We start from the raw sequence: 13,301 nt of genomic DNA on the forward strand, positions 1-13,301 counted from the left end.
CACAGCTGTACGGAGTGGTCATCGATTTCAATACATCGTGAACAGGTTGAATTGGAGGAAACAATTCGTTTGTTCACGAATTAGTGTTTCGTGAACAAACATATTGCAATCCATTGTAAACACTTATTCTCTGATGAGAACCACCAAGTTGCTTTTGCTAATTACTGATTACGAGATAAAACCTCTCAATGTAAAACATCGAATTCGTGAAATAGAACAGACTTAACACGGGCTACGCGCCGCTCGAAATTGTCATGATACCAGATTGTCTTTATCTTACAAGATAAAGCAACCTAATTGAGGCGCCTTTCTTATCACTTAAGATAAGTTAAAGTGGGGATTTAAGATAAGCCAAGCTGAGTGACGAGGGTTCTTTGAAGTACAACTCAAATTTCTCTCTTTTTCTGAAAACAGAAAATCTGTGTTTCAGGCTCTGCAGGAAGTAAAATATTTTATAATTTAGCTTCTAGGAGTGGTGCATGTTAAAACACGAAGCCATTCTGATGTTTTCTGTTGCACCCTTTCCCATCACGTGTAATCAGCGCTGGTCGGGCACGGATCGCGCGCGCTGACGCAATCTTCCAGAACTGGTTTGCGATGTTATCCCTTACCGTCACAACGCTGTCCATCCCCTTGGAAACCGCGGTCGCAGGCACAGTTTCCAGTGGCATCGCAAGTCGCATTGGTGCCACAGGTTACCCCTTCACATTTATCACGAGCTGAGGAAAATAACGGAACAATGTTTACTTCATTTATTTGAATGTTGTGGTAAAAGGTATTGCACGAATTTGGGTGCAATTACTTCAACTAGGGAAACAATTGTTTCAATTTCTTAAACGAAAACAATGCAACCCTCGGCCACATTATAAACAGTTTAAAGGATTTTCCTTTCAACGGTAAGAAATATCAACGAAAAGAAGAAAGCAAGAAGGTAATTAACCAAAGCTAATTCACTTCACTCGCCGACGTTGTCCCAAGGCAAAGTTACTTACGGGAACAGGTTTCACCGTCGCCTTTGTATCCCAAGTTACACACACATTTCCTCGAGTTGTCTGCGGTGTAGGTACATTGGGCGTTTTCACTGCACTGTACTCCCGCACACGACCCATCAGCTGTAACGATAAAGAGTAAACCATTAGCGAAAAACTCTGCGAACTCTTCTGATCTCATTACCAGAACTGACTCACAAAACTTTAGATACCTACATACTTACCAATTATTCCTTGAGCACGCGTTGGATATGAGTCGGTTATAATCATTTCACATCCAACAAGCGCGAGTGGAATAATTGCATTATTAAAAACACCCCCAAAATATAGAAAACTAAACGTTAACTAAAATAAAAAGAAAAAAATCCCCAAGAAATCACGCGTGCGCTTACCATATTTGTAGAGTAAGATATAATGATTCATACCCCATGATGGCTAAGCCAATGAAAATTCTCGAATTGCATCATCCAATGATCCAGTTTTTAACAACTACAGTTACACAACGAGCGTACGAGATACATACCTCATACTAACCGAGTTCTCGGTCCGTACTGTAAGTTACGGATTCTCGTTTTTCCCCTTCAATTTATAGCCCAAGCGTTTCGGATCCGTAACATAAGGACGGACCGCGAAATCGGTTAGTAAGATATTTAGTGTGTCTCTACTCTGTCTGACGGGTTCGGGAACGATTTCTATTCACGCCGAACGGCTTCAAATTTCTGACGCACGTTGAAAGCAAAACGAGTCAATTTGAAATCGTTAAGTCGTTAGCACACTTTAATACACGTTTTGAAGTTAAAGAAAGTTTTAAACTTTTACTTGCTACAAAAGTTAAGAAAACTTGGCGATAAACCACGAAAGATATTGGCAACAAAAACAGCCTTAAACCTTAGCGGGTCGTAAATTGACCAATCGCAGCGGCCAACTAAATTGACCAATCACAACGCGCGTAGTAAGTGAGAGATACAATAAAAGATAATATACCAAACTTACGTTGACAAATGATTCCATTGCCCTTAAATCCCGGATTACACACACACCTCCAGCCTCCTACATATTGAACGCACTTAGCGTCCGGGTCACAATTGCTAGGACACTGTAGTTCGGTTACTACGGAAACAAATTCAAATCATGTGTGAGCTGATTATGCTTACAAAGGGAAACAAAACAAAGAAAATAAATAATTAATGAGTAATCAATTAAGTGAACGTATCGTGAGGAGAACTCAGTCTATCTCCTAGTTGTTACTGATGGACAGCCTTACTGTCGGTAAGGAAGTTTACCGAGGCTTTTTTTTTTTTTTTTGCCGAATAGACCCTTCGCACGATCCGGTCACATGGTACGGAATTAATTATGCTGGGACGCAAGTTACGCAGTGGGACCTCCAAAACAAAGGAACTTGTACCAGTCCAGCCCGACTTTCCTTTGTTTTGGAAGTCCCACTGCGTAACTTGCGTCCCAGCATAATTAATTCCGTACCATGTGACCGGATCCTGCAAAGGGCCTATTCTGAACTTGTAATTTTAAAAGTTCAAAAGATGAGGTCAAAGGGCGGGGAGGGGGAAAGAATCAACTCATATTAGGTAGTGGATAACCCCCCCCCAAATCCGGACCTCGACTATTTTATTGATTGCGTTACGTATACATACTGATTGAGACCAGCGATGCCTTCCATGTGGGATATCTCTGAGGGCTATCTTAATACGCATGCGCCCTACATTCCGGAGACAAACGTGCAACCAATTTCCTCCCTCCGCCTTTATTCGAAAGTTTACATTGGTTTGGTTAACTAAAGCCGACCTTAAGATTTATGTTTGCAATCCCATTCCTTGCTAATTTCAGAGACGCAATCAAACTTTCTTCTTCTCAGGTCTACTGTTGCATGCTTTTGCAGTTTCTCGTGACTTGCTCCGTGGGCCGATTCGTCTTGTTCAGCGGTATAATTCGCTTCGCCGAGTCCCGAAACGGCAGGGGAATCCCAGCCATCTGAACTAAGTCGTATCTTTGCTATGACATTTTTCGGAGCAGTTCGATCTTGCATAAGATAGCATTCTCTATTGCGCGCACATATCCTGTCAGTCCTGTCAGAGGGAGAAGAATCACTGCAACGCAGGGAAATTTATACCTTTTATACAACTGAAACCATCGCCAGTGAATCCGCTGCGGCATTTGCACGAGAATGAGCCCTCAGTATTAATACAGTCAGCAGAAGAGCTGCAGCCGGCCACGTCCAATTTACATTCATCCACATCTAGCAGAAAAAGGTACACATGTATATCTATCTTGCAAAGTCATGAGAAGAACATAAGTCGGGGGATTTTATATTAATAATAGCCAGGGTTTTGTCAGTTCCTAAGGGCGCATGCATATGAATTGCTTCTTTCTTCATTGGAATCTCCTTAGCTTAAGTTGGCGACGTCTGGCGAGAGCAAAGACGTTTACGGTGGGATCGCTCCATTTTAAGTTCAAGTTATGGTTAAAGAAAGAAATTTCGCACATTTCTCAACACGGAAATCTGTTTACAAAAAGTCATAAGAGTATTTGGCTCGTTTATAGCTTAAAAGCTGCTAATAGAAAGACTAAAGGACACACCTTCACATTTGGTACCGTCGCCTTGGTAACCGTCTTTACAGCGGCATTCTTTCAATCCTTGGTCATTCAAGCAGCTTGCCTTAGCGTGACAGGTGACTTTCTGGGATCCACAGGGGCTACCATTACCTTGTTGACCTTGAGCTGAGAAAAAAAAAACCCTACCCTTAAAGCAACAGATTATACATGTATACTGCTCTTATCACCTCCTATTCCCACGAGAACGCGAAACAATCGAGTGACGAGACTGAGGAGTGGGGGAGTGGGTGGGGGGGGGGGGGCGGTTGTGGCACTGGGGTTAATGGGATTGGCCCAAATGTCAGTTCCTTCGTTTGGATTTTCCAAACCCTTTCAAACAACGCCCTACACCCGACTTTTGCCCCTGTGAAAAATGGCCCAAAGCCTTAACTATCAAGCTCTATTGGTGTACGATGGGTAAGTCTTCAAATCAAGTGAACTATACGTACTGTCTGGTGTAGAGGCGTTGACGATGTAAGACTGGATGGCTACTGACGCGTACTTCTGATTGGGGTCATATTTGGTTAACAGCACCCTAGATTCCACATCAAAGCTGTAGAAACTGTCATCGCATCCTCTCAGTTCATCATACTCAATGGTCTCTAAGACAGAGAATCCGTTGGTTTCACCATCAACTTGAAATGTTGTTGTCCCTTCGGATTCTACTTTCCCGTGATCCTCACGACGATACACTTTCTTAAAAGGATCCATTCTGATATCGGAGTCAGAGCTGATGTCCGGCATTGTTCCGTTTATCGTAGTTTCTATGGAGATGTAACGGCCGCTGGCATCTTTACCCTTGAACTTCTGTTTCAAACGTAATTCCTCGCCTTTTGATTACAAAGAAATAATATTGCGTCGTTTAAGACAGTTATAAGGCACATGCGTTGTAAAAATATCTGTTTGTGTGTTTGTTTAAGCATCCTGCTTGTGAACAGGATTTTGGTTCCACTTTGTGCTACTTGTTTTCTGCGTGCAACAACTGGTTGAAATACATTTTAAAACAAAGTTACCCGAGTCAAAGGAGACCACCATGTTTCTTGTCAACCTTGTCCCGAGTACACTAAAGCCATTGGGAACACCCTTGACTTTGCTTACACCGTGCATCCAGCCAGCAGTGTTAGCGAAAGGGGTGAGGATCTTCAGAGAATGCGCCAGAGCAGTCGGTGGTCTTCTTATTACGACGTAAACACGGCCATCGCTAGACATGGCAATTAAATCCAGACGAAGATCTTGGAGATCTACACCATTAAGGATGCCAGAAAACTTGCCGAGGAAATGAATGACTTCTCCTAGACGAGATAAAAGATGAAAAATTGAAGTTCATAAAGGGACGTGTTTAAAACACCAAATAGCGAAATGACAGTTTCGGTGCATCTTCCAAGACATAAAGAGTTAAACAAAAACCCACTGAACATGTTTATTTTAATACACTCTTTCCAGGTGCCTTGTTGTTCCCAATTTCATGGAGGCAATGTCCCAATGTCAGAGATACAACAAACTACTGCTGTATCAGTGTTCGGGTAAAATGTGTAGTGCATGTTGTTTAATTTTTTGCTCAGTACTTCTTAGTTCTGGAGCAAACAATTATCTTACCTTCCTTGACACAGTCGACTCCGTTCCCATAGTAACCATTCATGCATTCACAGCAGTAACCTGGAGCGCTATTCTTACAAAGCGCGTTTGAATGGCACTGAGATACACCGTTGTCACATTCATCGACATCTAAGGAAAAGATAAAACATGGTTCAATGTAAATGTGACCCTAGATGAAACCCTAATATGTGACCATTCAAATGAAGGCTACTGAATAGCTCCTTCAAGGAGAACCTTTTATTTATCTATTGTAAAACAGGGAGGTTTCACCTGTGTTGGAAGTAGTTCGCTTTTAAAGGGTTTTGCACCGCTACGCTACGCGATAATAATAATAATAATAATAATAATAATAATAATAATAATAACTCGCGCCACTTGGTCAGCCAATCCAAATTAATATCAAAGCAAGACGTGGTTCATCGCGCACCTTTTCTAGCATTTCATGACAGCCACACGTATTTGCTTCAAGTTCTGATTGGTGCACTGGACTGTCTGTGTCCTTCGTGATTGACCAGAGTCATTACTTTGGGCTTCGTTTTATGACACTCGATGAAAAGAACTATTACGGTTATAGCATTAAAAACGTTCAAATGAACAGCACTTTGTTCAAGGTTTCAAGATTTTACTAACGTTCACTTTTGTGGTTTTGTGGATGGAACACATGCCAGAATGACAATTTCACATAAATAATTAGAAAAACAAAAACTTTCCTAACGTGTCAAAATTTCGTAGCTGAGGGGAAGTACCATCTGCTAATTGTGGATACCTACTTGTACAATTATTTGAACGAAATACAATGCAGCCTCTCCTCCTCACCCGTTCCCCCGCCCTTTGAGATTTCAATTTTTTTCCTGGTCTCCTTATAATAGTCTCGAGTGTTCTCACCATTCAGTCCTGCAGCTCTTTCATCAGCGGATAAGATGGATTTGGCAACAGCCAGAAATATCGACGCAGCGGTCTTCCCACCGCAACGTTCCTCGTCATTTACGCTGCACGGAACGTCGCATGCTTCAGCTGGTAATTTCTCTAGCCTCGAAACCTCCTGGTCATTCAGGCAGGCGCATTCATTACCATTGTGGAGAGCAGCGTACTTATGATTTCTCTGATGACACAGAATCATGCACGAACGAATGCTCACATCCTGCCAAATCTGACTCGCGTTGGATAAAGAAAGATACGCGTCTACTTTAAAGCAACCCTCAAAATCTGAAACAAGAAGGAGCCAGAATTTCTGTCAGTGGTATAGTTTATAGGAAGAACGGTTTTAGGGTGCGTGCGTTAGACTTGGAAGATATTGGAAATACGAGAGTTACAGCGGTCCAAGCCAGCACATCCCCTCCGTACCCAAGAGGATATAAATGATTAATTGTTGAGCAAACACAACCAAACTCTACGAGATCTTATTATTTGAACTGCGGGGAAAGATATGAAGAAACGATTGATCATCGCAGTTATATAAACATCGCATCTGCGAAATTTAAGTCTGAAAAAACAAAAAAGTCAGTCTTGAACGGGATTCGAACCCATGACCTCTGCGAAACTGGTGCAGTGCCCCACCAACTGAGCGATCAAGCCAACTGGGAGCTGGTCACATTGTGAGTTTGTAATATACCCGTAGATGATGAAGAATACAAGTGAATATAAGGAAGATCATATATTTGAACTGCATGCGGAGAAAGATATGAAGAAATGATTGATCATCGCTGTGATAATCAGTCATGTCTTCACAACCAAACTCTGGTAGTCTGTAGCATCCGATTCCGGGAAGCAGTCATACTGCTAGTCGTTTCCGGCATTCTACGAAAGACATAGCTTAGCGCGGATACTCAGTGATGAAATGTCAGGTAATCTTATCCTGATCTTCTTACTAGAAGTACCCTGTGAGATTTGCGTTAAGAATTGCTTCATTTGTTTCATATTTCTGTTCCCTTCCGCTTCTGGTAACCTTAACCTGGCTTGTGAACATGCCGAATGCATCAATAACAGACATACTGCATGAATTAACACTACACAGACTTTCGAACCAGCAATGAAGTTATGTGCAAATATATCTTTCATCTTCACAATCCACGCCAGACGTTCGCTTCCGCAGTTCATAGCTGTAAATGGGTATTCTATAAAACAGATGGGCTATACGGTCCCTTACTGCCAGCAGACCATTCACTGCAATTTAGACTGCCCATAGTACTCACATTGTTCCACTATGAAGAAGGGCGGTTTGTCGGAATCCTTTTGGAAGTAACTATCCGCAGCCTCTACATTTAAACCTCCCATATTTGGCCATCCGATCTTAAACATCCATTGTCCCGAATACTGCACATTGGACCTCTCAGTCAGCAACTTAATATCTTTGGTTCCTGACCCGGGTAACAAATAGGATCTAGAAAAATATCAAAGATATAACCTCCGTTAGATTTTGACGTTCTTCTGAAGCAATTAACGAATTTGAATCAGTCGTCCATGAAGCAGATATAAAATAATCACAAATTGCTCTTGGACGTCTAAGACATAACACTACATAGCAGTTCTGTTCCTGGAGCCTCAGGCCCTGTTCACACTACACCGGAGAAATTTCCACACAGATTTTACTCTGAAAACGGACCAAGCGTTTCCCGTCCACACTGCGCCGGAGAAATTTGAAAAGGCAACTATTTAGCGGAAATTTTGGATTCAGTCGTGTTTGAGGAAACCCCGGGCAGGGAAATCACGTGACTATCATGACGTTATCATTTTCGAAAAGCTCCGTTTTCAAATGTTGTCCGTCCACACTAAAACGCTAGGCCTGCGTTTTCAAACTTCCTCCGGTTTGAATAGCGTGTGTACGGTAGGCCTAACCGCAGAAATAAAGCTGTGTTCAAATTTCTCCGGCGAAGTGTGAAAGGGGCCTGATGTTTGGGCATAATTACTGAAATCACGGTGGCATTTCCGAAATTTCGTGCAACAATATCCAATACCGGAGAACGACTTCTAGCTCTTTTAGATACCGTTACTGTACCTCACTTGATCCCCAGCGCTGAAGCCAACTTGTGCATCGAGAAATCTCCCGCCCTGGTAACGCACATGATAACCTTTGATCCACTGCAGTCCATCGTATTTATAGTGGAACAGACTGAATGTATTCTTGTTGTCTGTTACGAGGACAACCTGGAACGTGTTCGTCTAGGAAAATGAAAGAACACTACTAAAGTACATGTATGCACAGAGGTTTGATTCTAGTGCAAAAAACAAAGAATAAATTAAAAGGTTTTATGGTGTAGTTACCCTAGTTCATACCAACCGAATCACTTCACCGGCTCCGACAGTTTTTTATGCATTTGCCGTAACAAGGTTAGAGAAAGGTTACGGGACTACATATCCCCAAGATTAAAGTCTCTTCCCCCCCCCCACCCCTCCCCCCCCCCAAGCCTTCATCCAGGAAGTTCTTAAAAAGGATAAAACAGATTGTGTATGTTGCTTAGCCAGTAGAATTGCAAGTGAAAAAGAAACAGGAAAACAATTTTTTCACTTTCTTTTCGCCCCAACATTTTCTGCAAACGATAGACGTGGAAGAGAAGGGTGAGGGAAGGCGTGGGGGTGGGGTGGGTAAATTTTTGCCCACTCGCTAGCAACCTTCTCTCCCCACGTAAGTAATCTGCTTGATTGCTGGTAGTGTTTGCAAAGTTGTTCTCGGAACACTTTTGGGGGGTAATTTTACCTTGTTAGGAAACTTGCCATCTGCATGCGCCACATTCTTCCACGTAGCGATGAAAGCACTCGTGGCGAGGAAATCTTTCTCTCTGACAAAACTCACGCGAACTTGGTCCGTTGCTTTCTTGACGATGCTCTCGTTTCTAGTTTCTCTGTAAAATACTTCACTGGCGTTTTTCACTTCAATGGGTGCGTAGAACACTGCTATGGATGGGACATTAGGCGGAAATGGAAATTTCCTGTGTCGTAGCGCAGCTTGGGAGAAAGTTTGTTTTCCGAGAGTGATAATTCCGTCGGCATGTACCTATGATAGAAGAAAACGAATACATATTAAGAACAGGCCAATTGCGATAGATTAAAATATTGACTTGGCCTCGAAGTTTGGCGGAGTAAAACAAAAGAAATCAGTCACTCATCCCCAGACCTCCATGTGATTTTTTTGTTTTATTACCCAAGCCTCGGAGCCAAGTTAGAGTTTAAGTATATTGAAATTAGCCTATTATTGTTAAAACCCAAATGATTGCATTAAATTTTCGAGTTCCCGGATTTTTAGCGAAAACGAACGTCAGGGAATGCTGATAGTCACGTGACCAGCACTAGGTGTTTCGTTTAATTTATTAGCTTTTGTTGTGTTTTCTCCTGCGTCAATCACCTTATCATTTCCCTGGGTATATTTTACCCTGCTTAAGAATCCTTAAGCTACTAACGGTGTTTATGTAATTTTAGATATCAATAAACAAACAAAGTATGTGCTTTTGTTTCAAATCGTTCTTAAAACACAACCTACTGAAAAGAAAATTTGGGCGAGCAGAGAAACGTGCTGGCCTACATGTAAGTAGCCTGTTGAGTGAAATACAACCGCAAACCGCCAGCTGCGCGGTTTAGATCGTGCGCAAATGGACCGAAGGAATGCTGGCAGTGGAAATCAATCAAAGACAGGAGAAAACAACAGAGGAAAGGTGAAATATGAACTTGGCGTGTTAACGTTATGTATACCGATCAACAAGAGGCACTGAACAAAGTGTATGATTTAAAACAAATCTTACTAAAGCGCTGCGACGTTTAATAGACAATTAGTTGAGTGTCTTGACTACAGCCGATTGGTTTAACGTTTTTAAGTAGAAGGCGAAATCCGGACTTATATATGCCGATTTTCCTTTTTTTTTTTTTTTCTTTTTTTTTTTTTTTTTTTTTTTCAAGTCGCTCACTTTTACCCTAGACCCTTGATGAAGAAGTAGGCTTCATGTCCAGCCGCTGTTTCGGGAAATGAGACCGCACTCACCCCCGAGAGAGCGGCGGAAATCGAGCCTAATGAAGAAGACGCCGAGGTAGAAAGCAAACGGGGCAGCGAATGAAAAGCCCGGCTAAGCAGCTTTGTAACCGGCTCACATTAACTGGATTACAACATCATACTAAAGTCTTGACGCACGACATTTTTGAAGGGAAAATATTTCAGGTCAATTGAGTAGGAAAATAAACGAAATAAACTACTATGCCCTCCGTGACCGTCTTAACATCCTTTGCATATTTTGCGATGATAAAAGAGCATAATTTACGCTCCAAATGGGTTTTCCTCTAAAAACACCATTGGCATGCATTTTTAATCTTCTTGCACTTTCAGACGTTTTACCCTGAAGACTGCTTGAGAACCAATTAAAACAAATCTGATTGTTTTTGCTAGCAATGAAGCCAAGATTTAGCCGCTTCCAAGAGAGAGAGAGAGAACACATAATTCCTTTTTGACAGCTAAACCGCTTTCGCAAATCACCGGTATTATCGCATTTGATTTTCAGCGCTGATTGATTGTGAGACTTCATTCCCGCCACTAACTTGCAGTTTTACGAAACCCCCAAAACCGCTGCTGCTATTATAGTGTCAAGAATAACGCAATGTTTTTCCATCGCCTCACAACTCAAACAAATCGGCCTATGAAAGGTCCATTTTGCCGCCAAAACAGGCCACCCACGAACACAGAAAACGCCACTTCAATATTTCAAAGTCTGCGCAAGTTCACCATCAGGAAAGGCCTCACGCGTTTTTCCGAGATAAAAAGTTGCCTTGCAGAGATAACCTCAAAACTCTCAATAACCTGCCAGCCTGGAATTTTTAAAAACATCGTTGTCTCAATTGTTTATCAACACACATTTGTATAAACGCCAGCCTGTTGGAATGCAATTGAATAGCTGTGAATTATTAAATAAAGATAAAGTTAATGCAGTGGGTCATCAACTCGTCATTGGTTGCGAAATTTTGCTAACTGGCGTTGCGGATGTTCGCAAGGGCGTTGAAATTCTCCGCGACTCAAAATGACAAACTCTTCGACAGGTCTTGACCTCGTGCCATTATACTTTTTAAGGGGCAAAAATGGAGGTAAACTAAAAAGTCTCGATAGCAATCGGCCATCGTGTTTGATTTGCACTCAAAACAATTGACGGCTTGTCAAAGGAAAGGAGAGCCGTGTTGCAGAAATCTTTAACACAAAACAGTTCTTTGCGAACCATTAGCGCAAAAAGACTCGTTTCTCTGAAAGGGATTTTGCCGCAAATGCAATGGACTTTTACTCTAATTCAAAAGAATTACGGAGTACTTTATTAAGAGACAATTGGTTTCAGATTAGGTTTACCGAACTGAATGAATGATCTACAAGAAAACAAACATTCAAGGCACACTAAATGCATTACCGGGGTGTTGCTTGAATACCTCGCAAAAAAATTCCACAGCATCAGATAAAATGAAAGATGGCTTAATCCGTAAACTACTCTATATAGTGCACTAAATAGTGGTCATCGCAAGTAAAACCTTGAAAACTCACTTACTCGTAGGTCGTTGAAGCCCTTGTTGTAAAATGAGTACGTGCTGTAGAGGTTAAACACTTTACCAAACACATGCTTTTTGTTTGGCAATTTCACATCACCGACCGCCTCGCCAAAGGAGAAAAAGTCCTCCAGGCTCACACAGTTCGCAAAGACAAACAGCTGCAGAAAAGTGCAGACAGCAAGCATGATTTTCATGTTCCTTACGATTCCCGACTCTCTCTTCAAGCGCCGAGCTTTTCGAAGTCCGAAAAGCGCGCGAGGCAATTGTGTAAATGAACACTCGATCGATTATGCGTGTGCTGAATGCACTCGGGGTGGGGCATTGTTTGAACACAATCAAAGGTGACATGTCACAAATAAACCAAGACTCATTAGTCCAGTGACGCTCGCTTAGAAATATGAAGTCGGAGTTAATCAAAGGAGACAATTGAAAATTCATTTTGTCGCGAAAAGTCGCCGTTCCCGTCGCAAGTAACATGGATTAGGTGGGATTAGCACGCGTTAGGAAATTCTCCGCGTTAATTTAAACCTTCGAGTTGCTTTGTTTTGGGGGAATGGTATATCCAAACGCCCGCCGAGTCGAAAAAGGCGAAAGGTGAAAGTTGCGCGAATTTCAGGCGTGAATTCCATGGTACTGAACATCAAATCGTCGTTGTGCCCCTGTGTTTGCCAGTTTCCATTTCACAGTCTTTCAATTTCCGGTTACTTTTCTCAAATCGGAAAACGTCTGCTACTTCGTCCTGGATTTCGAAATTATCGGATAATCTAAAGACGATTTCAGTCGCGGTGACAAATTATAGTAATAGGAATAGGAAAGACTGGAACGGAGCGTTTCTGAGCAAAAAGTAAACATGTTTATAATCCATTCAAATCCGCTTTCGACACTGTAATACACGCAGGCAAGATGTGCCGTGTTGATTTGAGAACATCAAGGTCACATTGTTGATATCCGGTGAATTTCCTGTAAAAGAAACGCTAGTTTGTGCCGACACCCAGCAAGGGTTTGATTCAGAAAATTAAGTCGCAAATAATTGCGAAACTAATGATCTTACATAATATACAGCCTGCGGGAAATACGGTTTTTCCCTTGCAGCCACGAGTGTGCGTGTTGCGAGAGCGACGCGCGAGGCTCACCGCCATTTGCGAGGCATCATCTACGCCGTCGGAGTTTTACCTGCACATTACGACAGGCAGTTTAGCGGGGCATTTTATGACAGGTACAGCAGCACGGGACAAGAAGAATGAATAAATTTTGCCGAACTGAGGCTTGACCAGGGAAACGAGGCAGAATTTGCGAATTGAACAACTTTCTCTAGGAGAGAATCGAGAGAGAATGAGACCTCGGGAAGGAGGCCAGGTAAAAATGATTCTGGTAACGGGTGCAGACTCAATTAAATAAAATCAGTTGAAACGCGGGTTGAAAATATGGTTCTGCAAACTATGAACAGCAACAGGGTGGTTCGACCATCAACATAGATAAGACAATCGTCACTTTTAGAGTATCTGACCGAGCACGTGAATTTTTTTGCTTTTGTCTTTTTTTTTTCCCTCACAATCACACAGTTAGAAGCCATCTTTCAAGAATGTAATTACAAATTAATTAATT

At 42.0% G+C, this 13,301-nt stretch overlaps 1 protein-coding gene across 3 annotated transcripts in view; it reads right to left on the reverse strand.

Moving 5' to 3' along the window:
* LOC145484395 (uncharacterized) overlaps positions 1-12,861 on the reverse strand; it is a 71,882-nt gene extending 59,021 nt beyond the window's left edge. For 2 of the 3 annotated variants that reach the window (XM_081463012.1, XM_081463011.1), the window contains exons 1-13: positions 11,696-12,860; positions 8,887-9,183; positions 8,188-8,351; positions 7,385-7,572; positions 6,078-6,398; positions 5,193-5,321; positions 4,610-4,888; positions 4,046-4,426; positions 3,582-3,722; positions 3,115-3,240; positions 1,983-2,099; positions 993-1,112; positions 612-719 (exon numbers count right to left, since the gene is read on the reverse strand). In XM_081463012.1, coding sequence (XP_081319138.1) covers positions 612-719; positions 993-1,112; positions 1,983-2,099; positions 3,115-3,240; positions 3,582-3,722; positions 4,046-4,426; positions 4,610-4,888; positions 5,193-5,321; positions 6,078-6,398; positions 7,385-7,572; positions 8,188-8,351; positions 8,887-9,183; positions 11,696-11,890 — 2,566 coding nt within the window. In that variant the 5' untranslated portion in view covers positions 11,891-12,860. Of the gene's footprint in view, positions 1-611; positions 720-992; positions 1,113-1,982; positions 2,100-3,114; positions 3,241-3,581; positions 3,723-4,045; positions 4,427-4,609; positions 4,889-5,192; positions 5,322-6,077; positions 6,399-7,384; positions 7,573-8,187; positions 8,352-8,886; positions 9,184-11,695 lie in introns of all 3 variants that reach the window. The other variant, XM_081463013.1, reaches the window with a different exon arrangement.
* Between the last annotated feature and the right edge of the window lie 440 nt (positions 12,862-13,301).

This window comes from Orbicella franksi, chromosome 4 (assembly GCF_964199315.1).
Source record: "Orbicella franksi chromosome 4, jaOrbFran1.1, whole genome shotgun sequence".
Taxonomy (NCBI): domain Eukaryota; kingdom Metazoa; phylum Cnidaria; class Anthozoa; order Scleractinia; family Merulinidae; genus Orbicella; species Orbicella franksi.